Source organism: Saprolegnia parasitica (assembly GCF_000151545.1).
Source record: "Saprolegnia parasitica CBS 223.65 unplaced genomic scaffold supercont2.200, whole genome shotgun sequence".
Classification (NCBI taxonomy): domain Eukaryota; phylum Oomycota; class Saprolegniomycetes; order Saprolegniales; family Saprolegniaceae; genus Saprolegnia; species Saprolegnia parasitica.
This window is the reverse complement of record NW_012156594.1, coordinates 1-26,247: the sequence shown is the minus strand read 5'-3', so window position 1 is coordinate 26,247 and position 26,247 is coordinate 1. Positions and strand designations below refer to the sequence as shown.

The 26,247-nt window shown below is 61.1% G+C and overlaps 11 protein-coding genes across 11 annotated transcripts in view; 7 read left to right on the top strand and 4 right to left on the bottom strand.

Moving 5' to 3' along the window:
- Window positions 1–736, bottom strand: part of SPRG_21630 (hypothetical protein) — a gene marked incomplete at both ends in the record, with an annotated part of 1,379 nt that extends 643 nt beyond the window's left edge. The window contains 2 exons of the mRNA XM_012355051.1: window positions 6–218; window positions 263–736. Coding sequence (XP_012210441.1) covers window positions 6–218; window positions 263–736 — 687 coding nt within the window. The remainder of the gene's footprint in view (window positions 1–5; window positions 219–262) is intronic.
- Window positions 737–2,061: 1,325 nt separating this feature from the next.
- On the top strand, window positions 2,062–4,648 carry SPRG_15856 (hypothetical protein). Its single transcript, XM_012355050.1, has 3 exons — window positions 2,062–2,670; window positions 2,717–3,343; window positions 3,394–4,648. Exons 1-3 carry the CDS (start codon window positions 2,086–2,088, stop codon window positions 4,558–4,560), a joined length of 2,379 nt encoding a protein of 792 aa, XP_012210440.1. The 5' UTR covers window positions 2,062–2,085; the 3' UTR covers window positions 4,561–4,648.
- Window positions 4,649–4,698: 50 nt separating this feature from the next.
- Window positions 4,699–7,207, top strand: SPRG_15855 (hypothetical protein; the record flags this gene model as incomplete). Its single annotated transcript, XM_012355049.1, has 4 exons — window positions 4,699–5,147; window positions 5,192–5,712; window positions 5,755–6,405; window positions 6,453–7,207. Exons 1-4 carry the CDS (start codon window positions 4,711–4,713, stop codon window positions 7,205–7,207), a joined length of 2,364 nt encoding a protein of 787 aa, XP_012210439.1. The 5' UTR covers window positions 4,699–4,710.
- SPRG_15854 (hypothetical protein) lies at window positions 7,199–8,507 on the bottom strand. Its single transcript, XM_012355048.1, has 2 exons — window positions 8,170–8,507; window positions 7,199–8,124 (listed from the first exon to the last, which is right to left on the bottom strand). Exons 1-2 carry the CDS (start codon window positions 8,285–8,287, stop codon window positions 7,214–7,216), a joined length of 1,029 nt encoding a protein of 342 aa, XP_012210438.1. The 5' UTR covers window positions 8,288–8,507; the 3' UTR covers window positions 7,199–7,213.
- Window positions 8,508–10,077: 1,570 nt separating this feature from the next.
- On the top strand, window positions 10,078–12,669 carry SPRG_15853 (hypothetical protein; the record flags this gene model as incomplete). The annotated part of the gene is made up of 3 exons (XM_012355047.1): window positions 10,078–11,022; window positions 11,076–12,117; window positions 12,167–12,669. 3 exons carry the CDS (start codon window positions 10,078–10,080, stop codon window positions 12,187–12,189), a joined length of 2,010 nt encoding a protein of 669 aa, XP_012210437.1. The 3' UTR covers window positions 12,190–12,669.
- On the bottom strand, window positions 12,631–14,908 carry SPRG_15852 (TKL protein kinase). The gene is made up of 8 exons (XM_012355046.1): window positions 14,613–14,908; window positions 14,493–14,561; window positions 14,380–14,448; window positions 14,267–14,332; window positions 14,031–14,224; window positions 13,892–13,984; window positions 13,122–13,848; window positions 12,631–13,071 (listed from the first exon to the last, which is right to left on the bottom strand). Exons 1-8 carry the CDS (start codon window positions 14,894–14,896, stop codon window positions 12,693–12,695), a joined length of 1,881 nt encoding a protein of 626 aa, XP_012210436.1. The 5' UTR covers window positions 14,897–14,908; the 3' UTR covers window positions 12,631–12,692.
- A 276-nt stretch (window positions 14,909–15,184) lies between these two features.
- On the bottom strand, window positions 15,185–16,441 carry SPRG_15851 (hypothetical protein; the record flags this gene model as incomplete). Its single annotated transcript, XM_012355045.1, has 1 exon — window positions 15,185–16,441. The coding sequence occupies exon 1, from the start codon at window positions 16,430–16,432 to the stop codon at window positions 15,185–15,187; it is 1,248 nt and encodes a 415-aa protein (XP_012210435.1). The 5' UTR covers window positions 16,433–16,441.
- A 799-nt stretch (window positions 16,442–17,240) lies between these two features.
- On the top strand, window positions 17,241–18,901 carry SPRG_15850 (hypothetical protein). Its single transcript, XM_012355044.1, has one exon. The coding sequence runs from the start codon at window positions 17,352–17,354 to the stop codon at window positions 18,846–18,848; it is 1,497 nt and encodes a 498-aa protein (XP_012210434.1). The 5' UTR covers window positions 17,241–17,351; the 3' UTR covers window positions 18,849–18,901.
- Window positions 18,902–19,131: 230 nt separating this feature from the next.
- SPRG_15849 (TKL protein kinase) lies at window positions 19,132–21,289 on the top strand (the record flags this gene model as incomplete). The annotated part of the gene is made up of 8 exons (XM_012355043.1): window positions 19,132–19,298; window positions 19,341–19,409; window positions 19,458–19,526; window positions 19,573–19,641; window positions 19,687–19,752; window positions 19,801–19,988; window positions 20,040–20,847; window positions 20,917–21,289. 8 exons carry the CDS (start codon window positions 19,132–19,134, stop codon window positions 21,287–21,289), a joined length of 1,809 nt encoding a protein of 602 aa, XP_012210433.1.
- Window positions 21,290–21,395: 106 nt separating this feature from the next.
- Window positions 21,396–23,765, top strand: SPRG_15848 (TKL protein kinase; the record flags this gene model as incomplete). The annotated part of the gene is made up of 10 exons (XM_012355042.1): window positions 21,396–21,565; window positions 21,608–21,688; window positions 21,742–21,810; window positions 21,858–21,926; window positions 21,973–22,038; window positions 22,091–22,281; window positions 22,329–22,355; window positions 22,400–22,435; window positions 22,484–23,240; window positions 23,291–23,765. The coding sequence occupies 10 exons, from the start codon at window positions 21,396–21,398 to the stop codon at window positions 23,682–23,684; spliced, it is 1,860 nt and encodes a 619-aa protein (XP_012210432.1). The 3' UTR covers window positions 23,685–23,765.
- A 595-nt stretch (window positions 23,766–24,360) lies between these two features.
- SPRG_15847 (hypothetical protein) lies at window positions 24,361–26,229 on the top strand (the record flags this gene model as incomplete). The annotated part of the gene is made up of 4 exons (XM_012355041.1): window positions 24,361–24,722; window positions 24,814–25,546; window positions 25,601–25,807; window positions 25,858–26,229. Coding segments are annotated over 4 exons (1,674 nt in total), but the record flags the coding sequence as incomplete, so codon positions are not given.
- Between the last annotated feature and the right edge of the window lie 18 nt (window positions 26,230–26,247).

The following is a 26,247-nucleotide window of genomic DNA, read 5'->3' as shown; positions in this document are numbered from 1 at the left end:
CGCACAAAGCGGACGCTCTCGCTGATGAGCATCTTGGTGATGTCCGAGCAGACGTTGACCTTGTGGATGTCGTCGTCGTGCGGCTCGAGGAGGCCGCATTGAAGGAACACGCCCGTGAGCATCTGGCGCTGGCGGTGCAGGAGCGCGTTCATGCCATGGATGCGCTTGGACGGGTCGGCCACGAGCCGGAGGGCCTTCCACTCGTCGTTCTCAAACACCTAGGCAGTCGATGAGCATGACGAGCGAAAGGTAGACGACGTACGGCGAGGCGCGGGCGCTTGGCGAGGAGCGTCTGGAGCGTCTCAATGAACTCGCTCTGCTCGGCGACTTTCTGCCGGAGCTTTTCGTTCTCGGCGGCCGACTCTTGGCGGTGCGACGCGAGGTCCCGCGCAATGTTCTCCCAGTTGGACGCAAACGTCGCGTCAATAGCCTTCATGTTGGAGAGGAACTGGAGTTGGTCCTCGAGCTCCTGGACCTGCTGCTTGAGCTCTGCATGTTCGTTCTGGCGCTTGCGGATGTGCTTCTTGTAGGCCTCGCGCTTGGCGTTCTTCCGCGCCGTCTCCTTGTCGGGCTCGGTCTCGTCGAGCTTGCGCTTGGTCGTGGGCGCGAGGTCGAGGACGTCCTTGGCGTCGAGGAAGACGCGGTCGAGCTCGTCGTCCTTCATGAGCCCGAGGGCGAGGCTGTCGTCCATGCAGCCGTCTTCGAAGAGGAACGCGTCCATGTTGCCGAGGGACATGGTGGTCGTCGAGCCCGGCAAGCGCCAAATGACCGATTCACTGGTAGGAGCTATTTTAAACCAATTTATTTTCGTGGTTTTTTCTTTCACTTGCGTTTAGTATTAATCTAGAATAAAACACAGATTCCGGGCATTAAAAAGTCCATGGCGACAGCTTACACTGGATTCTTGTATGTGGTAGCCAAATGGTAGTATAAAAGCGGGTGAGAAAGGCAGCTTGAACTCCGACTTGAGGCAAGCACCGCCGATCCTCTCCGCGAACCCTCGAGGGGCATTTACCTTCTTACACTTTGACTAACGAGCTTCTTCAACCAACTAACTAACAACTAACTAACCTGCAAGAGAGCCGTCGCGCTGGACGCGTCAAGCCTCGTCGGCATCTTTTGGGTTCAGTTGTTGTTGCAGGGATGGGAAAGCCAGGACCACTGGCCACGCGAGGGCACAGAGAACCTCAACGAACGTCATTGCCGGTCGCTCATCGCTCCTTGCGCCCTAGTACAAAGCATGGTATCAAAACCAATACCAGCCACACGGGCGGCGTCGATGTACCAAAGACTCGCAGAGGTGACGAGTAGCGCGTCAAAGAGGACATCGTCGATGAGCTTGTCGACAACCACCTCCAAGTACGCTCTTCATGGATCTTTGCCATATATCTGCAAGTCGAGGGACGAGCTCCTTCTGCTTCACTTAACGTTACCGAATCGCTTCCTCTGCGCGAAAAAAGGGGCTGAATATGCTCCACCAACCACCTTGCGCGTGTGATGACTCTGCGCTGATGTCGCGAGCCGCATGGCAACCCACGTGGTCCCACTGAATTGGACGACCCTACGGAACGGACGGCTCTAAGCGCACGCGCCGGCGTCGCTACGCTAAAAGTAGCCATCACGACACCACGTTCTTCCTCCCATTCCTTCCTACCACGTACACTATAGTCACTGCGTGCGCTGGGCAATTGAGCTCACAGCAGCAGCAGCAGCAGCATGGCACCTGTCCATTGAATACACTTGCAGTAAATGGGACACTGCGAGAAAGATGGCACAAGCCGCGACTCCACCTCTGCTCGACCACCTTCTTTCCGTGCGACCGACGTTCTCAGCCGCCGGCGTACCGTGTACTATTCCATCACTAGCTGCCAGCCCACTTAACAATTAATACCCCGAGCTTGAACGCAGCGTCGAGGAAGACTCGAGCGATGCACGATCAAGGCAGAGCCAGCGACAGGCCGGCAGATGCTGCGTGGGAAGCGATACTTACGCTATGGGGCAATTATCCGGATGGTTCCGGAGCCCGTTCGTTTCCGGGATCCACAAGCGCCGTTGCCAATCGCCGATTTAGCACGAAGCCGCAGCATGGCCGAGCTCAACACGAGCGCGCCAGCGCCCGACATCAACCCGTCGGCGACGCTGCAGACGTCCATGAGCCTCTACTTTGTCATCGCCGCCATCGCCTGGGTGGTGTTCCTCAACCTCCAGCGCCGGCTGCAGCACGTGTACGCCTGCCGCAACCAGAGCCTCGAGACGGCGTCGCCCGTGCCCGACTCGATGACGCTCTTTGGCTGGATCCTGCCCGCGTGGCGGACGGGCGACGACGACATTATGGAGTTTTGCGGCCTCGACACGCTCATCTTTCTGCGCGTGCTGGCCATGGGCCGGAAGCTCGCGGCCTTTGGCATCTTTCTGAGCGCAATGCTCTTCCCCGTCTATGCCACGGGCACGAACCCCGCCGAGTTTCCGCGCGGCAACCGCACCGAAATTGACGTGCTCGAGCGCATCACCATGTCCAACTTGGACCAGGGCGAGAGCCGGCTCTGGGCGAGCATCGTGGCCATGTACGCCATGTCCTTCTACGCGCTCTACCTCTTCTCGGCCGAGTACCGCTACTACATTGTGCGTCGCCACGAGTACCTCAGTCGCGACGACCCGCAGCAGTACGCGGTACGCTTCGCATTTCAGCGCAACATGGAGGCTCACGTGCTCGTAGGTGGTCATCCACGACCTGCCGCCGAGTCTGCGCACGAACGAGACGCTCAAGTACTACATGGACTACCTCTTCCCCGATGATGTGCTCGCGGTCTCGGTCGCCGTCGAGTGCGGCGACCTTGAAGGCCTCGTCGCCCAGCGCGTGAAGGCGCGTAACGACCTCGAGCACTACATGGCTCTCTCGGCCACGACGGGCGAGCGGCCGACGTATCGCGTGAAGGACCTCTCGATGAAGAAGGCGCCGATGCAGTCGGTCGATGCGATCGACTACTTTACGGAGCAGCTCGCGACGCTCAACCAAGCCGTGAAGGACGAGTACACGAAGATCCTCGATGCGCAGCACGAGGTGCGCGACAAGCTCCTCGTCGAGGGCTACGAGAAGGCAGCGTTCGCCGTGACCCAGGACGCGCCGGTCGCGAACGCCAAGCTCGTTGAGAAGTCGATTATGCGTCGGTCGGCCTTTGTGACCTTCCGGTCGCTCCAAACCGCGCAGACGTGCCAGCAGATGCTGCAGACGGAGAAGATTTTCGAGATGGAAGTCGCGGCCGCGCCGTCGCCCGAAGACATTTGCTGGGAAAACATTGGTCGGACCCGCCAGGAGAAGGACTCGTGGCGCTTCATCTCGACGGTATTTTCTTCATTTTCACGCGTATTTCAACGTCTTTTTGGGATTTGTAGGTGATTTCGACAGCGATCATCCTGTTTTGGACGATCCCGACCACGATCGTGGTGGCCTTCTCGACGATCGAGACGCTCGAGGAGAAGTACCCGTCGATCAAGGACCTCCTCACCAAGCACCCGTGGCTCACGGAGTTCTTCAAGCAGCTCTCGCCCATCGGCCTTGCCGTTATGGGCGCGCTCGCCCCGATCATCATGACGATCATGTCGAAGCGCGAAGGCCACCCGTCCGGCGCGCTCGTCCGTGCCTCGACGTTTGCCAAGCTCGTGTACTTTCAGATGTTCCAGACCTTCTTCGTGTCGGTGATTGCGGGCTCGCTCGTCTCGAGCGTCACGCTCGTGCTCAAGGACCCGAGCCTCCTCGTGTCGCTCCTCGGCTCGACGATCCCGGCGCAGTCGACGCTCTTCATGTCGTACCTCATCGTCAAGACGGGCCTCGACCTGAGCTTGGAGATCCTCCGCGTCATGCCGTGGATCCTCGGCTTCATCTACAACACATTTGCGCCCAAGCTCACGGCCCGCGAGCGATCGAGCCCGTTCTTTGGCCTCGTGCCCGTCACGATCGCCGGCAACTTTGACGGCGGCGGCGCGGTCGCCGACTACCTCCTCGGCATCCTCCTCGTTGTGACCTTTTGCGCGATCGCGCCGCTTCTCTCGTACTTTGCGCTGCTCTACTTTGGGCTTGCGGAGCTCGTGTACCGCCGGCAGGTGCTGTACGTCTACGCCCCGTCGCCCCACTCGACGGGCGCGTACTGGCCGCAGCTGCACTCGTTCCTTGTCGGCGCGGTCGTCCTCGCGCAAATCACGTTCCTCGGGCTCATGACGCTGAAAGTGAGTCCGGGCCCGATCGTGGCCGCGACCGTGCTGCCGTTCACGTCCGTCTTGTACCACGTGTACGCGCAGCAGCTGTACCCGCGCCCGGCGCTGAACCTGCCGCTCCTCTCGTGCGCCCGCCTCGACAAGGCCCGCGCCCACCGCGCGCACGTGGACATTTCCAGCGCGTTCGTCCAGCCGGCCCTCGACGAGTCGGAGCCACTCAAGCCCGACTACATGGAGCTCCAGACGCGCGACGACCTGGATATGGTCGAGGTCGACGCGGCCAAGTCCAAGATGCACCAAGGTGAGCCCACTGACGCCGAAGCCAAGAAATTTGGATTCCACATCTAGCTGTAGCCTGATCAAGCTTGCTACCGTCCGTGCCGTGCATAGTACAGACGTTGCGTACACACATACCTAATCCTTGATACATTGATACTTTTTTCGTGGAGCGGCGCAAGAGGGGTAGGGGATACGGTTTCGGAAAGGCCGTTTAAGAGCATGTCGTCGTCGGGCAGCAGCGACGAGGCGGCGTCGCCGAGCCTCGCGATCGTCACGAGCATGCAGATCTACCTCCCGATGCTGCTCGTAAGTGTCATCGCGTTTGAGCTGCTCCGGCGCCCGCACCCAGTTGCGTTTGCCTGCCGCCGGCGCGCTGCCCGCACGGCGTCGACCTTGTCGAGTGCATCGTTTGGCTTTCTGCGGTGGGTGCTGCCGGTCATGAAGGTTTCGGACGACGCAATCGTCGAGCTCTGCGGCCTCGACGCGCTTGTGCTGCTGCGCTTTCTGCGCCTCGGGCGCAAGCTCGCGTGCTGCGGCATTATCCTCTCGATCGTGCTGCTTCCGGTGTACGCGACGGCCGACTGGACCTCGTCGACCTTGGACATGCTGGACCGCGAAGGCATCACGGGCCTCAAGCCCGGCGACCCGCGGCTCTGGTAGCTCACTTCTTATGTCTTCTTATCCCGCGATTCGTTCTTAGGGCGTCGCTGCTGAGCATGTACGTGCTCTCGTTCTACACGATGCACTTGCTCTTGCTCTTGGCCGAGTACAAGGCCTTTGTGCGCCGGCGCCACGCCTTCTTGAGCAAGCCCGACGTGCAGCAGTACTCGGTCGTCATCAACGACCTGCCGCGGTCGCTCCGCACGCGCGAGGCGTTGACCAAGTACTTGAAGTACCTCTTCCCCACGTCGCTGCAAGCCGTCGTTCTCTCGGTCGAGTGCGGCCACATCGAAGCGCTCGTCGCGTCGCGCGAGCTCTTCCGCATGAAGCTCGAACATGCGCTCGCCGAGAGCGCGACGAGTGGCGACCGGCCGCTGCACATTGTCAAGACCCGGGGCACGGCCGTCGATGCGATCGAGTACTTTGAACGCAAGCTCAAGAGCCGCAACGAGGTGATTCCGATCGAGATTGACGCGATCGAGGAGAAGCAGCGCGTGCTGTACGCGGCCATGACGGACGAGACGCTGACGGACGCGGCGTGTGTCTCGGACCACCACTACGGTACGACTCCCGCGCCGGTTGCCGTCAACTGACCGTCCTTAGACGACGACGACGAAGACGCGAGCAGGTTGCGCGAGAGCTTGATCGAGTACCACGCCGAGTGGACGCAGCCGTCGCAGTCGACCAAGCAGACGCGCACGCTGCTCAAGATCATGCGGCACTCAGCGTTCGTGACGTTTTCGTCGCTCCAGAGCGCGCACATTGCGCAGCAGCTGCTCCAGACCGAGACGCCGACGACGATGCGGGTCGAGGCCGCGCCTGCGCCGTCGGACGTGGTCTGGGAGAACATTGGCGTCTCGCGCCAGGTGCGCAGCACGTGGCAGTACGTCTCCGTGCTCGTCACGACCGCGATCGTGGTGTTCTGGACGATCCCGACGGCCATCGTCGCGTCCTTTGCCAAAGTCGAGAACCTCCGGCAGGTCTGGCCATCCCTCGACGACGCGTTCGCCAAGCATGCGTGGCTGCTGCATGCGTTCCAGCAGTTCGCGCCGCTGGGCCTCGTGGCCATGACGGCGATCGCGCCGGTCGTCTTCTCGCTGCTCTCAAAGCGCGAAGGCCATGCGTCGACGGCCGCGATCGACGCGTCGCTCTTCATCAAGCTCGGGTACTTTCAGTTCATCCAAATCTTCTTCGTCTCGGTCTTCTTCGGCTCGTTCCTCACGATCCTCGACAACATCCGCGCGATCCTCGACAGTCCGTCGAGCATCATCAACCTCCTCGGACGCAGCATTCCCGCCAAGCCTCGTCCTTCATGAGCTTCCTCATCATCAAGACGGGCCTGAGCCTCTCGCTCGAGCTCCTCCGCGTCGTCCCGTACCTTCTCTCGCGACTCTACCTGCTCTGCGCGCCGCAGCTCACAAGGCGCGAGCGCAGCATGGCGTGGTACGGCCTTCGCCCGCTGCACGAGCCCGGCGAGCTGCAGTACGCGATGCTCCTGCCCGACTACTACCAAGCCGTGCTGCTCACGCTCACCTTCTCGCCCATGTCGCCGCTCATGGCGTACTTTGGCGCGCTCTTCTTCACCTTGAGCGAGGTTGTATACCGCCGCCAGCTGCTCTTTGTGTACGACCCCAACGTGCACACGACCGGTGCGTACTGGCCGCACTTGTACACGTTCGTCATGACGGCGCTGGTGGTTGCGCAGAGCACGCTCCTCGGCGTGCTCTCGCTTAAGCAGGCGCCGGGCCCCGCGACAGCAGCGCTCCTACTGCCCGTCCTCACGCTGCTCTTCCACCTCCACGTTGTCGCATTGTACCCGCGCACGGCCGCCAACTTGCCGCTCCTCGAGTGCTGCCGCCTCGATGTGCTCCGATCGCCTGGCGCGACCTTCCCGACGACGACGTACGTGCAGCCAGCGCTGTTGGCGCGACCGCCGCTGAGAGCCGACTACGCCGAGCTCGGATCGGCGCGACCTCGAGGCGAAGGAATCGCGTCCGAGAGCAGCAGCAGCAGCCTCGTGGCCCTCTACACCGATTACGAAGACAAAGACATGTAGCTTAGGTTACGGGAGCTGGAATAAATACTGCGCGAGAAGCGCTTCGGCTTCGTCAGCTATTGCTTCGCACGCAGCGAGGTCAAAGGCGGCGGCGTGGGACGTCGGCGGCGTCGAGTGGTCGCCGCCGGCCTTCTTCTTCTCGAGCGCGTCCTCAAACCCCTCGAGGGTCGTGAGCGCGTTGAGGTGGCTGTCCTTGGAGAAGATGAGCAGCTGCTCCGCAATGTCGAAGAGGTAGTTCACTTCGTCGCGCTTCTTGGGCTTGGAGTCCGCCTTGGTCCGGCGCGGCGACTCGACGTGGTCGGTATCGCCTTCAAAGAGCCACTTGCTCTGCGAGACGCAGCGCTGGCGCTGGAGACCCATGAGCTCTTGCTGGATGTGGCGCGACTGCGCGCTCTGGCTCGGGCCGTCGTGCTTGGTCTGCTCCTTCCGGACGCTCTCGTACTCCATTTCCAGAATCGTCTGATGCAGCGAGTTGATCTTGCTGTGCGCGGCCTTGAGCTCGATGCGCGCGACGCGCCTCTCGTGCTCGAGCTTGTCCTGGAACCGCTTTTCCTGCGCCGAGAGCTCCGTCTTGACCGCATCGAGCTCGATCGCCTTGGCCTGCGCCTCTTGCCAGCGCAGCTGCAGCTTCGAGTGCTCGAGCAGGATCTGCATGCGCAGCTTGGCCTCGCACTGGTACTTGGCTTGGAGCTGCTGCGTCTCGGCCTCGAGGCGGGCGACCGACGCCTCGGACGCCACCTGCGCAGTCTGCAGCGCTGCGATCGCCTCGTCTTTGGCCAGGAGCTGCGTCTGCGCGTCGGCCAAGGCGGCGGTGGAGGCCTCGACCTGCTTGAGGAGCCGGTTGTAAGCTTCGTTGGGCGTCACGGTGAGTTCGGGACAGTCTTCCGGGTTGTTGTCGTGGCACTGGAGCGCGTCATCTAGAAGAAGACGTAGCCATGAGCGCGCAGGGAGGCGGCGCGTACCGTCCACAGTCGAGGCAGTGCGGCGTTGCTTGGGCGGGAGTGGCGAGAGCGACATTGAGGGCACCAAGATGGGTGATTCGGGGCGAGTAACACAATGGTCGTCGTGGGGTGGGGCCATGATCAGTGGCTTGGGTCGCAGCACCAGCCGGGGCTGCTGTCTCGATGATACACACCGCCCGACCCATGCGCAGCGCGTCGTCCTTGTCGCCGAGGTCAGCCTTGGCCTTGGCCGACGGGCTCCGCGGCTTCTTGGCCTCGGAGGTATACAGGCCGTGATGGCCCTTGGTCGTGAGCTTGAGCAGCGTCGTCGTCGCCATGCGTGCGCGGAGGAAGAGATGGAGAATGACACATGGGCTGCCAGCGCGTCGGGCCAGTTCGTGGGTGTGCAAACCGAAGTTCGAAGTATCTTGGTCGGCGGCCTTTTTTGTGGCCGCTGCCGCGCCGCAGTCGCCGCAGCAAAAACAGGGAGTCGATCGTTTGGCTACCTCTGCACAGACGCCGAGAGCACGTCGACCTCCTCTGCATCCGATACGAAATCCCCAGCGAGTCGAGATATACAGTGTACAATAATACAGTGTAATTTTGGGGTGTTTACCGCTCGTCGCCAGCCACGAGCGTCGTCGTCGGTCGTGGCTTGGGAGGATCCGACTTACAGTGTAATGAGGCGCGTCGTCTATGCCAACAGTACACGTGGCGAGAAGGCGGTGGAAGAAGCGCGAGAAGGCTGTCCGTGATGCAGGCGCGCTAAGAGCGCTCTTCCATGGGATGAGAAGCAGCACTTGCCTTGCATGGTCGATCGTGTATCAAGTGCATGGTACCCAGTATGCGCCTCGCCCAAGGCTCCGACAAAGCGCCGGATCGAAGTTGGCGCCAACGACGCAAGAGCGTCATCCGCCGCAATCGACAGCCGTCCACTTGCAGGATGATTGGATGGACGACGGGCCTTGGACTCCAGCGCTGACGACCGCTTTCATGCAGCGCCACTTCGAGCCCACGAACGGGACGCAATTTGCGGCAATTTTCCGCGGATACAACGTCGCGGCTACTTGGTCAGATGCGAGAACACGACGTGAGAACGCCTCCGGCAAGGGAAAAAAGCAAGTGAGTCAGGAACTATCGAGATACAAAGGGTGGTGGTGAGCGCCAAAGATCATCGTGCTAGGCAGGTTGTCGCCATTCTTCTGGGGCATAGCCGGGCGGGACGTTGCAGTACGCTTGAAGGTCAACGGGCGATCGAAGAGCAAGACACGTGGCAGCGCGGCCGCAGAGAAACCGATGCGGTAGCCGATATGCTGTCGCTTTGTGCCGAATCGCGTGTGTTTGTGAAGCAGCGAATCTCAACCGGCGAGCTAGAAATCGACGCAGTTGGTCATTACGCCTGCGTTGGTCACGCAACTCAGGTCGCGCCAGAAGCTGCACATGCGCCGTGTCGGCTTCTCAAAGTCGCCTCACCGCCGCCAAGGCACTTGCTTGTCTGTGTGTCGGTGCCCATCTTCCTGCAAGTCAACACAGGATACAAGCATGACCGCCACGACGTTGACTCTAGCATCATCATCATGGCACTTTCACCGAGCGGCAATGGGGGCTTGGGTGCGATTCGCATCGAGTGACACCCGCGTTGAAAAGGCCGCCGGTTCAATACCACTGGTGCGCTGATTGCAGCACACACGCCTAGCAATACTGCTTGCAGCAAGACGCAGCAAGCGCCACGTACTCCGACCATCCATCCACTTGTTCCTGGGAGGAGATGTTGCCCGACTTCAACCTGCTTCGTCCCAGTTTTCTGTTTCACCTCTTATATTGCATACCGAAAAGTATAGAGTTCGGGAGGTTTATCCGGCCACCGTGACGTTGGCTGCCGGAGTGTGTGTAACCTCCGGATGCCAAACGTTTCTTGGCAGAACCACCATGGCTAGCCACCACGTCGACACGGACCCAGACGCATCCATCTTGCTCTCGATCGAGGTCTACTTGTCGCTCCTCGTGCTTGGCTTCGTGGCCTTTGAGCTGCTGCGGCCGCGCCTGCTTGTCTACTTCAACTGCCGGGGGACGGACCCCAAGGCCTCGTGCCCGCTGGCGGAGCAGGTCTATGGCTTTGGCGGCTGGATCGCGCCCGTGCTACGCGCGACGGACGACGAGATCATGGAGTTCTGCGGCCTCGACGCACTCTGCTACCTTCGCTTCCTGCGCCTCGGCCGCAACATTGCCGGCGCCTCGATCCTGCTCTCGTTTGGGCTCATGCCCATTTATGCAAGCGCCATCCGACCCGACGGCGAGTCGCTCAACGAGACGACCGCGCAGGACATGGTCGCGCGCCTGGCCATGGCCAACATGAACGTGAGCTTGGACCCGAACCGCCTCTGGGCGCCGGTCGCTGCCGGGTTTCTCATCACCATCTACACGCTTCGATTGCTCGTGGCCGAGTACAAGGTCTACGTCTCTCGGCGCCACGAATTCCTCGGCCGCGACGGGCTCCAGCAGTACACGGTCATCATGAACGACCTTCCGCAGCAGCTGCGCACCCACGAGGCGCTCACCAAGTACCTCCACAAGCTCTTCCCGACTATGGTCGACTCGGTGCACATGGCGATGGAGTGCCGGGAGCTCGAGGCGCAGGTCGCCAAGCGCGAGCGCGTCCGCGGCGACCTCGAGCGCGCGATGGTGACCGCCGTCCAGACAGGCCATCGGCCAACGACGTCCTTCAAGCGGGGCCAGGTCGACGCCATTGACCACTGGAGTCAGCTGCTCGAGAAGCTCAACATTAGCATTCGCACCGAGATCGAGACGCTGCGAGGCTACCAAGCCAAGCTGCACGAGGTCATGAACGAGGAGAGTCTCGAAGACGCGCTGTGCGTCTCGTCCATGCACGACTCGAACAACGAGGACGACGAGGACAAGACGACGAGAACGACCACGACGACGAGTACAAGGCGCCGGAGAACAACGATGCAATCCCGATCGCGACGATGCTGTCGTTCATGCGTCCGTCGGCCTTTGTGACGTTCAATACGCTCCAAGCGACGCAGAGCGCGCTGCAGATGCTGCAGACCGACACGCCGTCCGAGATGCTCGTGCGGCCGGCGCCGGACCCGGCCGACATTCTTTGGGACAACCTCGGCCGGACACTCAACAGCCTTAGCTCGTGGCAGCTCGTGTCGACGCTAGCGACCTTGGTGATCCTTGTGCTGTGGTCGGTTCCCACGGTCTTTGTCACGACGCTCGCGTCCATGGACCAGTGGCGCGACCAGTACACGTCGGTCGACCAGACGCTGCACGACCACCCGTGGCTCGTGGACTTTTGCAAGCAGATGGCGCCGCTCGGACTCGTGGCACTCAGCGGCCTCGCGCCGTATATCTTTGGCGCGCTCTCGAAGCGCGAGGGCTTGGCCTCGCAGACGGAAGTGGACGCGTCGACCTTTTCCAAGCTCGTGAGCTTTCAGTTTGTCCAGACGTTTGTCGTCGCGCTCCTCTCCGGCTCGCTCAACTCGCTCTTGCCCGTGCTCATCGACTCGCCGTACCTCTTTGTGACCATCTTTAGCGAAGCGCTGTCGCTGCAAGCATCGCTGTACATTTCGATCATGACGATCCTCACGGGACTCGTGCTGCCCTGCAAGCTCTTCCGCGTCGGGTCGTTCCTGCGTGGGTTCCTCTACTACTGCTTTGCGCCGCGATTGACGCCCCGCGAGCGCCGGTCGCCGTGGAAGTGGCTATCGCCCATGTCGGCGATCGAGACGTGCAGCCAGAGCACGATTCTGCCGTCGTACTTTCTCGTCTTGCTGCTCGTGCTGGTGTTTTGCCCGATGACGCCGCTTATCGGGTACTTTGGCGGTCTCTTGTTCTTGTCTCGGACGTGGTCTACCGCCGGCTCTTCTTCTTCGTCTACGCACCCGGTCGGTTCACGACGGGCGTCTACTGGCCCGCCATGTACAAGTGCATCGTCCGTGCCCTGTACGACCTCTTTCTTTCTTCTTTCCAAATGAGAACTTATCGGCTCTAGGTACATGGCACAGCTCATTTTGATTGCACTCATGTGGGTCAAGGTCTCGGACGCGTGGACCAACCGGGTCGAGGTGCGCGATATGAGCAAGACAACCAAAAGCGTGTCGGTCTTTGAGCAGTATGCCTACTGGTTCGCGATGGCGCCGTCGATCGTCGTGACGTGTCTGCCGCTCTTGACGTACATTGTCGACCACCGTGTGCGGGACTTGTACCCGCGCGCATCAACCTTCCTCCCGCTGGTCGACTGCTACCGCATCGACTCGGTGCGCACGAGCAGCCAGTTCGTCCGCGCGCCCGCCGAGCAACACCGCGACAACAGCATGTACATCCAGCCGGCGCTGCGTTCAGGGAGCGGCCTCAAGACAGAGTTCACCTTTGCCCAGGCCCAGCGCATGTTCAAGCCCGTGAAGCCAACGACAGCAGCAACGACAGGCGGCGACCACTACGCGTCAATGCAGGAAGACGTGTGCTAACTGCGCTTTTTCTAACATTATATCCTCCTTTTTCGACGCTGCTTGGTTGCTCTATGGCGCTTGGCGGACTAGCTTGCGCAGCGCGTAGGCCACATGGGCTGCTGTCGGTCGATCGTCTGGGTCCATGGCCAGACAGTCTTTCGCGAGCGCCAAGATGTCAGAGGGGCAATCGTCGCGGAAGGTCGGCGTGAGCTTGCCGGTCGAGACGAGCAGCGCCATTTGCACCGACGACATGGGCTGCGAGGACGAGGAGGTGGCGTACGGCACTTGCCACGTGTCGAGCTCCGAGAGGACGACGCCGAACGAGTAGACGTCGGCCTTTTCGTTGTAGTGGCCGTCGCTCAGCAGCACCTCGGGCGCCGTCCACGCAGTCGTGCCGGCCTCGCGCGTCATGGTCTCGTCCACGACCAAGCGGCTGATGCCAAAGTCCCTAGTCCCAGAATTTAGTATCTGCTTGCGCACAAGAGTAGAGACTCGTACGTGAGTTTGGCGACGTAGGTGGCATCGAGGAGGATGTTGCGGGATTTCAGGTCGCGGTGGAGGATCTTGGGCTCAAACGAATGCAGGTACGTGATAGCGTCGATGACGTTGACGGCCATCTGCAGCTTGGAGACGGGGAACGTATCTGACGGCATCGTCCAGTGGAGACTCTGCGTGTCGAGATCCCGCAACAGAAGGTCCCGGAGGTCGCCGTTGGGTAAGAACTCGGTCACAAGTGCCAAGTCGTGCAGGGTCGTCCACGAGACGCCGACAAAACGCACAATGTTGTCATGCTGAAGCGTTGAAAAGAGCTGGATTTCGTGCATGAACGCCTGGACGTGGGTCGCGTGGCGCGTGTGGACGGCCTGGAGCTCCTTGACGGCGACCACTTGGTCTTGGAAGAGCGCTTTGTACACGATCGCAAAGCCGCCGTTGCCGCAAATCTGCTTTTGCAGCAACTCGCGCTTGGGAATCCGGTACCCGTTCAGCTCCGGGTCCGATCGAATGTCGTACGTGTACGCAAACGTGCCGTCATTGACGACGGCGGGCGTCTCAGTTGCAGGGTTCGGCTTGCGAGATATGTCGGTCGACGGCGTCGTATGGTCGAGGTAGTGGGCGTCGGGGCGGCGGCGTTGGCGCAGACGCAGCAGCCCACCGACGAGGAGAAGGATCAGCACGGCGGCGCCGATGCCAACGCCAGCGTAGAGACCGGTTGACGCACCCGAGTCTACGGTTGCGTGAGGCTGAGTGCGACGCGCGATTGCACCTACCGGCACTGGAGGCATCGGCCGTGGCGGGACCTAGCGGTGGTGAGCGCAAGGGGTAGGGGAGGCGTCGTACCGGGCGCGCCGCTGCACTGGCATCTACGATGCATCCTTCATGCAAGTCGCCATATCAGTAGAGTCGTACCGAGAACGCAGGCAGTGTGCAGAAGCGGTCGGCCGCCGTTGACGTCGGGGTCAACGGCTCCCTGGAACGTCTGGCGCGTGCCCTTGCACTCGAGCGCGCGAATCGCTCGATCGGTGAAGAGCTGCACTTGCGACAGCGCCGCGAACGACGCGGCGTTGATGTTGAACGTGTCGATCGTGTTGACGTAGAGGCTCCTACTCTCTTTCATTTCATGTCAACGCGACGATCGTTCGTACAGGCTCTGCAGCGACGACGGAATGACGAGGCCGTCGATGCTGGTGATTTGGTTGGAGCTGAGGACTCTACCACAAAATTGTTGGCCACTTGTGCTACCAGAAGAGCGGTCTACAAGGCTCGGAGCTTGGCGGGGATTGAAAAAGACGCGTTGATTTGACCCATCTTGTTGCCCGTGAGATCGCTACACCTGCGTTAGTGCCATGATCCGTGGAAGCAGCCTCGTACAGCACGGAGAGGGACTGCGGCCACTGGACAGCGTTGAGCGACTCGCCGAGGCGGTTGAAGCGGACGGAGCTAGGGGATGTTTCACATTAGGCGCATCGTCGCAGAGTCCGCGCAGGGTACATGGATGCGAGCTGCGAGGCGGCGCCCATGGTGCTGCCGAGCGCCGGGTTGATAAATGCGAGCGTGCTAGACGCAATCAAGCTGCAGTGCGTGAGTCCAAGCGACGGAGAAAGCGCCAGGACGTACAGGGCGGTCGCGGACGGCGGGAGAGACTCGATCGACGTCACCGGCGCGTCGACGTTGAGGCGGCCGCGGCTGTCGAGGCTCAGGTCGGTCTCGTTGCCAGGCCCGTAGACGACGCAGGCGGCCGCCATCTTGTTGGCACACGTCGTCGTGAGGGACATGGTCGATCGCGTTGTTCGTCAATGAGGGGACGATTACTGCGACCGATCCTCTGATTGGCCCGCCAAAGTTTCGACAAACGACAAGCGTTCTGAGGATGCCACGTGTAACAGCAATCGCGCCAGCTGAAGCCAGTTGCCTGCTGCAACTTGGGTCCAACGAATGGTCCTTTCTATCAAGGTGGTAGCTGCCGGGTAGCTGCCGTGTCCACTGCTGCTGCTAGCTGCTGCTGCTCTACAGCATAGACCAATGGACAACACACTACAATTTCACTCCGATTTGTCGCCAATCTACGCCTTGCGGGCGAAGAAGAGGCCCCACTTCTGGTCGCCTTCTGCGCAGCGCACGAGCTTGGCCTCCCAGCCGTCCACAATGTCCTCGTAGTCGTGCGCCGACGTCTCGGCAATGAACGCGTCCTTGTTGAGGCGCGTCCGGGCCAGCTCCGTCTGCAGCACCTGCACAAAGTGCTCCGTACGATCTTCCGCCTCGACGTCCGAAAACCCAACGCTCGCAATCACTTGGCCGTACGCCGCCGGCGTCAGCAGGTGGTACCCGCGGCTCGCCACGTACGCCTTGAAGCGGGCCGTTTGCGTCTCTGCCTCGCCGCAGCAGTAGTCCGAGATGAGGAGGCGGCCGCCGGGCTTGAGCCACGTGTAAAACTTGGCAAAGAGCGATGTCTTGTCAGCAATGTGCAAGATCGTGTCGCGCGAGTAGATGACGTCGAACGACGCCGGCGCATACTCCTTGGTGGTCGCGTCGCAAATTTCAAACTCGCAGTCGACGCTTGGGTCGGTCAGCGACGTCTCGAGCGCGCGGTGCACCATGTTGGTCGAGAGGTCGATGCCGACGACGCTGACGCCAAAGGTCTTGGCCATGTAAAAGTCGCCGCCGCCAATGCCGCAGCCGACGTCGAGGACGCGCTCGCCACGCACGAGGCCGAGCTTGGCGACAAACTCGGTCGTCGTGTCTTGGCCGCCCGTGCTGATGTAGCCCGCGCCAAAGATCTTTTCGTACCGCGCAATGCTGCCGCGCGAATACTGCTGCGCGTCCAGGAAGCGCTGGAAGGACGCCAGCGTGTCCTGCTTGAGCACCTTGACAAAGGCAAAGGTCACGTGCATGCCATGGTTGGCAGTACGCGTAGCCGACGACGCTCGCAGCTCAAACTGCGCCATGAGCGGCCCGTCGGGGCGACACACAGACGCGTACGCTTCCGTGTACGCGCGCGGGTGTCGGTACGTAGCCTTGGCGTCGTCGCCACCAAAGCACATCTCCTCAAAGTAGACGAGGCCGCCTTCGACGAGGCAGGCGATTGTTGCGGACGCCACGGCGGCGAGAGCAGCCTCGTCAAGGTACCGGTGCGCGCCATGGCTGAGAACGACATCGACGGACGCCGGCGCGATGGTCGCGAGCGCCGAGGGATCGTCGATGGCGACGCGGGTCATGCTGGCCGCCACCTTGGCCACGTCGTGGGCGGCGTCTCCAGACCCGAGCACGAGCACGCGCTTGTCCTGGCAGTCGCGGACGAGGTCGCCTTGCATGCTGGTCGCGTTTTCGAAAATGACCGCCTGTCTCGAACCAAAGTTGCGAGAGATTCCAATTGAAAAGCATGGACGTACTGCATTCCGCGGGTCGGCGATGAGCTCGCTCCAGACATACTTTGAGTCGATACCATCTAGTAGACATTCGACTAAGTACAACTTGTACACGTCATAACCGCGGTGCATCTGCAGCGCTGTGTCCATGGCCGGCGTGCGATTTCCCACCTCATTTACCACGCACGGCGTGAAAAATCCACTGTCATTTCACACACGTGCCAAGAATGTGTAAATCGTTTTTCACCACGTGAGTCATTCGCGTGTTGCCCTTGGCGGCGATCTTTTGAAAACGAGCCAATCACGCGCCGGCACGTCAAATGAGCTGGAGCAGATGGCGGGATCTCATCGCCCACTTCAAGCCCCAAGGCCGACCTGAAGGCTTCTCTTCGCCGCCAGCCAATGGCGCCAAGTACGCAACGGCTATAGCTAGTTCGAGTACAATTTCCAGCGCTTTAGTACATGGTAGAATACCGTAGTGGCCGTGGGTAGTGGCGGACGGATTCGAAATCGGCACGCTTCGCTGTCGTGGCGCCACGTGGTCTCCACCGTCGTGGTGGCGCGCGCTCATTCGTCAGCGGCTCGCGATGGCGGTAGGTGTCCGCGCCAGGTGGCCTTTCTGGTAACGGCGACGGTGATTCGCGCTGTGATTGGTCGCTGGTTTGATTTGCATGGATTTCGACCAATCCGCGAGGTGCACGCGACAGACCCCGTCGTCGTTGCCTTCCATCCGGCATGCGCGTAGGGGCTTTCGAGTCTTTTGGCGTCATCCTTTAACGCCTTCGTAGTCAATTGGCCTCAGCGATCTTCTTGCAGCGTTGGGCGATCGATTCATTTCTGAATTTGCCCTTTCCCAGGCAGTACCATGGCCGGCCTCGACGAAGCGACCGTTGCGACGCGCAACGACATGAAGAGCTACTGGTCCGAGCACAGCCAGGAGACGACGATCGAGACGATGATGCTCGACTCGAACGCCAAGGTGCTCCACGAACTCGAGATCCCCGAGATCCTCGCCAAGCTCCCGGACGTCAAAGACAAGGATGTGCTCGAGATGGCAGCCGGCATTGGCCGCTACACGGGCCGCATTGCGGACGCCGCGGCCAGCGTCACGGCTGTGGAGTTTATTGAGGACTTCCACAAGGCCAACGAGAAGAGCAACGGCCACCGCGGCAACGTGTCGTTTCTGTGCGCCGACGTTTGCGATCTGGAGCGCCAGCCGTCGTCGTTTGACGTAATCTTCTCCAACTGGCTGCTCATGTACCTCGACGACGACGAGGTGGCGCGCCTCGCCCAGAAGACGCTCAAGTGGCTCCGTCCCGGCGGCGAAGTCTTCTTCCGCGAGTCGTGCTTTCGCCAGAGCGGCGACGTCAAGCGCACGTCCAACCCGACCAAGTACCGCCACCCGAGCTTCTACGTTGGCGCGTTTGCATCGGCCGTCATTGACGAAGGCAACGGCCGCGTGAGCCAGTTTGAACTCGTCTCGTCGTCGTCGGTCGGCGTCTACCGTCGCGTCAAGAAGAACAATGGTCAGATCTGCTTTCGCTTCAAGAAGGTGATCAAGGAGGGCTCGGTCGGTGCGGCCGAGACGTTCCAGCGCTTCCTGGACGCGCAGCAGTATTCGCGCGGCAGCATTGCGCGGTACGAAAAGATCTTTGGCGCGGGCTACATCAGCACGGGCGGCCAAGACACGACGACCGAGTTTGTCGCCAAGCTCGGCCTCGTGCGTGGCGAGCGCGTCCTCGACGTCGGCTGCGGCATTGGCGGCGGCGACTTTTACATGGCCAAGACCTTTGGCGTCAGCGTCGTCGGCATCGACCTCTCGACCAACATGGTGCACCGCGCGCTCGAGACGTCGCTGACCGACCCAAGCGTCGACTGCGAGTTTGAAATTTGCGACGCGACCACCAAGGAGTATGCGCCGGCGTCGTTCGACGTCATCTACTCGCGCGACACGATCTTGCACATTGCTGACAAGAAATCGCTCTTCGCCAAGTTTTACACGTGGCTCAAGCCCGGCGGCCGCCTCCTCATCTCGGACTACTGCTGCGGCGAGGCAGAGACGCAAACGACCCGCTTCAAGGCGTACGTGGCGAGCCGCGGGTACCACCTGCTGACGCCGGCGGCGTACGGCCATGTGATTGCAAGCGTTGGGTTTTCCGACGTCGAGGCGGAAGACCGCACTGAGCACTTTGTGCAGGTGCTGCAGACGGAGCTGGCCCGGACGCGCCTCAACAAGGACGCGTTCATTGCCGAGACGTCGGCGCACGACTACGAGGACATTGTGGACGGCTGGGAGGCCAAGCTCGTGCGCTGCGCAGAAGGCGACCAGAAGTGGGGCCTCTTCTTCGCCCGCAAGGCGTAGATAGGCCATGAGTAGCGTGTGAAGCGGAATGAAAGTGTAGTGTTATCATCGAAGCGTTGGTTCTCTGACTGCCATTGCGCTGGCGAGAGCGCTGCTGGCACCGCGTTGAAGTCGGTGCCCAGATCTTGCATCATCGAGAGTTCAAAACAGAGTTTCAGCCATGCGAAACGCTGTATCGAAAGCATGGTTTAAAACAGAATCTCGGGTGTGACACGCCCTCGAGAAGGACCAATCACAGGGCTCTAGCTCGGACAGGCATCGCGCATCGAACCAGTCGCTGAGCATGGTCGGGACCCTCACGACGACGTGTGCCAACAAGGCGGCGCCCGCCTGCGTCGTCTACGGGCCTGGCAACGAGACCGACGTGACGTTCAGCAGCGGCTCCACCAGCCTCTACGTGAGCGTCGACGTCCACGTCCTGCACGCGCTGCCGGCCGGCACCGCCACCTTGTTCGTTGCCGCCGCTCTCGGCATTGCTGATGTGCTAGCTAGATACCTCGAGGACAACTCACTCGCGCTCATCGAGCCAGCGTTCACTGCGCCTGCGCAGCTCACCGCCATGTAGCCTGACTGGGACGAGGACCATCGTCCTCACAAAGCGTCATGTAGGAGTCTGCGCTACAACGCGCTGGACAGCGCACTCAACGTCGTCCAGTGGCCAGCGTCGCTCACCAACCTGTACCTTTTACGCCTGGATTTGGGCTGTGGCTCACGCTGGAGGTAGCGACCTCACGGGCAACAACATGCGGGTCGTCAACGGATCCTTCTCGCTGCCCACCAAGCTCCGCTCTTTGTACGCCTCCGCGCAATTGCATGACCGCTCACGATCGCATACTAGGTCGCTCTCGACCAACAACCTCACGATCATCGACGGCTGGCGCATTCCGCCGACGCTGCTAAGCCTGTACATGTCGTCGTGCTGTCGCTGACCAAACTGAGGTCGCCCGCGTAGGGACCTCTCGTTCCACTACATTGAGACGTTCAACGTCGACGCAGCGTCGTTTGCAGCGCTACGCGACATCAAAGTCTACTCGACCGTTCCGATTCGACCAACCTCGTGCGCCGGCTCGCTGCAGACGTATGAAGGCGCCCCCGACGCCCGGACGAAGGAGGTCCTCACCCACAAGATCTGCGTTGTCGGTGAGTCCGATTGCCCTTTAGAACCTAGCTCTAAGAACCGATCCTGTGTAGCCAGCAGCACCACGACAGCGCCAACGGCCGTGAACCAAGGCACGACGGCGCCGGGAACCGCGTCGCCAGCCTCCTCGTCCTCGGCCTCGTCGGCCACGTACATTGGCATCGGTGTCGGTGCCGCCGTCGTCGTCGCAGTTCTCGCGTTTCTCCTGCTCCGGCGCCGGCGACGACCGCTCTCGGGTCTGGCAACACCGAGCACGACGGACCTGCGCTCGACCTTTCAGCAATTTCAAGAGTCCCAGCTGCGCGAGATCGCCACATCGAAAGGCTCGGACGGCACGTTTGCGTACACGTACGACATTCGATCGGACCCGGAGCTGAACGGGTACCGGATTCCCAAGCGCGAGTTGCTGCACAAGCAGATTTGCGGCAACGGCGGCTTTGCGATCGTGTACAAAGCGCTCTTCCAAGACCAAGTGGTCGCCGTCAAGGAGCTCCAGGCCGTCCACACGCGCCACGCGACCCACGTCCAGGCGTTCATGCACGAAATCCAGCTCTTTTCAACGCTCCAGCATGACAACATTGTCCGTTTTGTCGGCGTCTCGTGGACGACCCTGCACGACTTGGCACTTGTGACTGAGTTCTTACCCAACGGCGACCTCCGGGACCTTCTGTTGCGGGATCTCGACACGCAGAGTCTCCACTGGACGATGCCGTCCTCAACGTTCCCCGTCTCCAAGCTGCAGATGGCCGTCAACGTCATCGACGCGATCACGTACCTGCATTCGTTTGAGCCCAAGATCCTCCACCGCGACCTGAAATCCCGCAACATCCTCCTCGATGCCACCTACGTCGCCAAACTCACGTACGAGTCTCTACTCTTAGTAGACATTATATTCTGGCTACTCTTGTGCTCAAGCAGACATTATATCAGCCGCTTGGTCGTGGACGAGACCATGACGCGCGAGGCCGGCACGACCGCGTGGACGGCGCCCGAGGTGCTGCTGAGCGACGGCCACTACAACGAAAAGGCCGACGTCTACTCGTTCGGCGTCGTCCTCTCGGAGCTCGACACGTGGCAAGTGCCGTACGCCACCACCTCGTCGTCGCAGCCCATGTCGTCGGTGCAAATGGCGCTGCTTGTCTCGACCGGCAAGCTCACGCCGACCTTCCGCGACGACTGCCCCTCCGACATCTTGGCGCTCGCTAAAGAATGTCTGGCCATGGACCCAGACGATCGACCGACAGCAGCTCATGTGGCCTTCGCGCTGCGGAAGCTCCTTCGCGCCACCGTATTGTCCACATAAGGCGAATTTGTGTCACTGCTTGAAAAATTGCGTCGTTCTGTCTCCTAAATTGCGTCGGTTACGGTATCTTTGGACAGGCGGCAGGCAGCGTTTCGGGAAACCTCTCATGGGCGATCGCGTGCTCACGACGCAGTGCGGCGGGGCTAAGAACGTCGTCGTCTGCCTCGTGGACGCCAACGACCGCCAAGTGAACTTGGTGCCGAGTGCGAATGGCAGCCTCACGGTGAAAGAACCGTTCAAGATTCTGGACGCGCTCTCACCCCGAGTGGCAGCTTAGTACGATCAACTTCTCCATGCGATCGCTGATACGACGCGTAGCACGCTCGACGACGACGGCGTCCGGCGCGTGAACCCGTCGCTAGGCGACAGCGTGCCGTCGAGCGCGCAGCTCGCGTCCTTGTACGTAGCACACTCGCGAAAAAATCCTCTAAGTTCTCAACCAACGTCCGCAGGAGTCTCCAAGGCAATGTACTGGATGGCGCGCTCAACATGGTTCAGTGGCCGCCGTCGCTCGCGACCCTGTAGCGATCGTTGGAGTTGAACCGCTCTACTATGACGCCATGTGTAGCGACCTCTCGGGCAACCGCATCGGCTTTGTGAACGCGTCGTTTGTCATCCCATCCAAGCTGCGCACGCTGTAGCATCGACTCGGTAGCGGATTGAGCTCATCTCTACACGTTTAGAAACTTGTCAAGGAACAAGATCACGTCAATTGACCGGCTGCGCATTCCGCCGACGCTTCGAGCCCTGTCAGCTCGTCCCATGATAAGGGTGTGGTGTGGAAATCATATGCTCTACTAGGTGGCTGGCCGACAACCCGATCACGACCTTCAACGTCGACGCAGCCTCGTTCACGTCGCTGAGCGAAATGAGCCTTCTAGCGGACGAGCCCATCGTGGTGACGAGCTGCCACGGCCAGCTCCGCACGTTCAAAGGGGCGCCGGACGCAGAGACGCAGCGAGCCCTCGTGCACTCGGTGTGCGTTGTCTATGGTACGCGCCTGAATAATGCGAAGCATCGACCCACCCTGCGTCACTAGACGATGCAATTCCCATCGACACGAGCAGTAGCATCATCCATCCATGGCCTCACCTCACTGCTGTGTGGTAGTGGCGGGTGGCGACACTTCGTCGGGTCGCGGCGAAGGTGGTTGACCGATCTTTCTGTCTCGGAAAGGCTCACGCGATCCTGTAGAGGCCCCTGTGGGTATGTACGTAGGCATTGGAATTGGCGTCGGCGTTCTTCTCGCCTTGATCGGCTTCTTGCTCTGTCGTCGCCGATGCCGCGGATCGTCGGGCGAGAAGCCGTACCACAGCTTGGAGACACCGCCTCTCGACGCGACGGCGCGAGGCAGCTCGTTTGAGCGCCACCACAATCAGCAGGAGCACGACATTATCGCCTCGTCGACCGGCAGTGGCTCGACGAGCTCGGCGTTTTCGTATGACCTGCGGTCGGACATTGACTTGGACGCGGCGAGGATTCCCAAGAAGGAGCTCTTGCACAAGCGTGTGTGCGGCAGCGGCGGCTTTGCCGTCGTGTACAAGGCGACCTTTCAAGCCCAAATCGTGGCGGTAAAGGAGCTCCAGGCCGTCCACGCGCGCCAGTCCATCTACATCCAGGCGTTCATGCACGAGATCAAGATGTTTTCAACGCTCAACCACGACAACATCGTTGCGTTCGTTGGCGTCTCATGGACGACATTGCACGACTTGGCGCTAATCACCGAGTTTTTGCCCAACGGCGACCTCCGCGAGCTGCTCTCGCGCGACGCGACGGCCCAAGCGCTGCACTGGACGGCCACGTCAGATACGTTTCCCGTCTCCAAGCTGCAGATGGCCGTCAACGTCATCGACGCGATCACGTACCTGCATTCGTTTGAGCCCAAGATCCTCCACCGCGACCTGAAATCCCGCAACATCCTCCTCGACGGCTACTACGCCGCCAAACTCACGTACGAGTCTCTGGTCTTGTGGACAAGTAGACACTATATTCTGGGACTAGGGACTTTGGTATTAGTCGGTCGATGATCGACGAGACCATGACAATGGGCACGGGCACGACTGCGTGGGCTGCGCCGGAAGTTCTCCTTCACGACGGCCACTACAACGAAAAGGCCGACGTCTACTCGTTCGGCGTCGTCCTCTCGGAGCTCGACACGTGGCACGTGCCTTACGCAGCCGCATCGTCCTCGCAGCCCATGTCGTCGGTGCAAATGGCGCTGCTTGTCTCGACCGGCAAGCTCACGCCGACCTTCCGCGACGACTGCCCACCGCCCGTGCGCGCGCTTGCCGAGCAGTGCTTGGCCATGGACCCAACTGGCCGGCCGACAGCGTCGCAAGCCGCGTACGAACTCCGCCGATACATGCGGTCGCTGCCGTCCGGCTTGGCGTCGTAAGAACGGCGACCTACCTACTCATAGTACACTGCAACTTACAGCGTATGGTTTGGCCGAAGCACAGCACGTAACACATTGACCTTCTTTCTCGTCGCTGGCGCTGCCACGTCATAAAGTACATGTATTGTACCACTGATGCTTCGTCAACATGCGAGTCGCACCTTGCACGAACGGCGTCGCCGACGACGACATACCGTGCAACTAACCCGGACGCGTCGAACGTGCACACGGCGCTGCAAGGGGTCAGGAGGACGTGTCGGCGGCGCGCTGGCGATGCGGTGCTGGCTGCCTGCTGCGCGGCCAGCTGACATTGATATATATCAGCGAGAAATGGCGACGATCTGCGATGCCAGATGCGAAATGCTGTCCACAAGCCGATCGCGTCTCGGGACCAAGCACATTCGAACCATCTCGAACGGCAAGATGGCGCTTCCAAGGTTCGACGTTCGTCAAGCGCGTTAGCCTACGTGAAGCGTCGCATCCTTCGCCGTCGTTCTGACGACGAAGACTCGACACGGTGCATCGTATGAGGCTGCGGTCCGCGCGCAGGCAGTAATCTCAGGCGTCTTGAGATTTCACTTTGAAAAAAGCAGTTTTTACAAGTTTCGCAGCCATTTTTAGTGGGTTTGAGGCATTTTTGAGTCGGAGAGGTACCAGGTGGCACCCGCAGCTGGCAATGGAGCAACTCAAGCGCCAGCGGCTCGCCAACGCCGGCGTGACGTATCTCATGCGCAGATCTGAATTCGACGCCATTGCGAGCGCATCCTTCATGTCCGTGCTCGCATCACCACCGTCGCTCGCCCGCGTGGACGAGGCCGACCTGTACACGCTGCGGTCGGCGCTCGACTCGTCGTCGACGATCGCGTCCAACGCCGAGCTGATACAGGCGCAGCTCGCGCGCTTCCTGCCAGCCGACTCGCTCGTGGACCTCGAGACGGGCGACGTGCGCTCGTACGCGGCGTCCGTGCTCCTCACAGCGTGCACGCAGTCGTCGCTCTCGGACGACGCCAAGCTGCGCTTCGCTTTGACCTCCTCGACGTGGACCGACGGGCTTTGTCACGCGCGCCGGCATTGCGGCCTTCCTCGAGACGACCATGACGGTGCACCACGTCACGCTCTGCGGCGTCAGCGTCGGCGACGTCCTCGACCGCGTCTTTGCCAAGACCAGCAACGGCGTGCTTACGTTTGGCGACTTTTGCTCCATCTTCCACGAGCCGCCAACGACTGTCAAGGACACGCCCATCGCGCCGCGGCCGCCGTCGTCGCGCCTCGACGGAACCCTCGACTGGCTCGCTGCCCACTTCACCGAAGTTCAGTTTCTGACCCTGTACTTTCTCCTCAACTTGATTGCGTGCACGATCAAGATCACGACCATTCCGTGGGACCCGATCGCGGGCCAGCTCGCGCGCCTCGCCAAGGCCATGGCCCAGATCGTCCTCGTCAACGCGGCCTGCGTGCTCCTGCCCATGTGCCGGTCGCTCGTCACCGCGCTGCGCAACGTGCGCTGGCTCTGGGCGATCGTCCCGTTCGACCATACGATCGCGTTTCACAAGCTCGCGGCCATCGTCTTGCTCTTGGCGTCGGTCGTTCACTCGGCCGCTTGGGTGCTCATCGTCGTCCGCGCCCGCGAAGCCACGGACCTCGACTGGAGCGTCTCGATCCTCAACAAGCACAAGACCCGGCTCTTGCGCTACGGCACGCTCCTCGACATTGCGGCCGAGCTTCCGATCTGGACGGGCCTCGCCATGCTGCTCTGCGCGCTCCTCGCTGTCCCGTGCACGCACCACCGCATTCGGCGGGCCAACTTCAACCTCTTTTGGCTCAGCCACTGCCTCTTCGTGCCGTTCACTGTCTTTCTCTTTGTATGTGTCCCTTGTGTCTTCCACCCACGAGATCTGATTGCATCTGTCGACTAGATGCACGGACTTCAGGGCTGGATGGCGCCGCCGCAGACGCATTTCTGGATGGGTGGGCCGCTCCTTGTGTTTCTCATCGAGCGCCGGTACCGCGTCTCGGCTGTCTTTGGCGGCTCGACGCGTATCCTCAAGGCCCACATCGCGGCCGACACGGTCGCCATCTACATGCACAAGCCGCGTGGCTTTCGCGACTTTCAGCCGGGCATGGTACGCGTTGTCTCCCTTTTGGACTTGAAAGATTGATAGTTTGAGTGTAGTACCTCTTTTTGAAGGTACCGAGCCTCTCGCGCTTTGAGTGGCATCCGTTCACGATCTCATCGTGCCCGGAAGACAAGTATCTAAGCGTCCACGTGCGGCGGGCGGGCGACTGGACCGGCGCGTTGCACGATCGACTCGCAGATACGACGCAACCCTACCCCGCGATCGCGATCGACGGCCCCGTGGGTACGCCGTCGCAGGACTACGGCAACTACCCCGCCGTGGTGCTCATTGGCGCCGGCATTGGCGTGACGCCGTTCGCGTCGATCCTCAAGCATCTCGTGCATGTGTGGGAGGAGCACCGGTGCCCCGACTGCGGCGTCGTCCAGCTCCCGAAACGCATGGCGCTTCAGAAAATTTACTTTTTCTGGGTCACGCGCGAGCAAGAG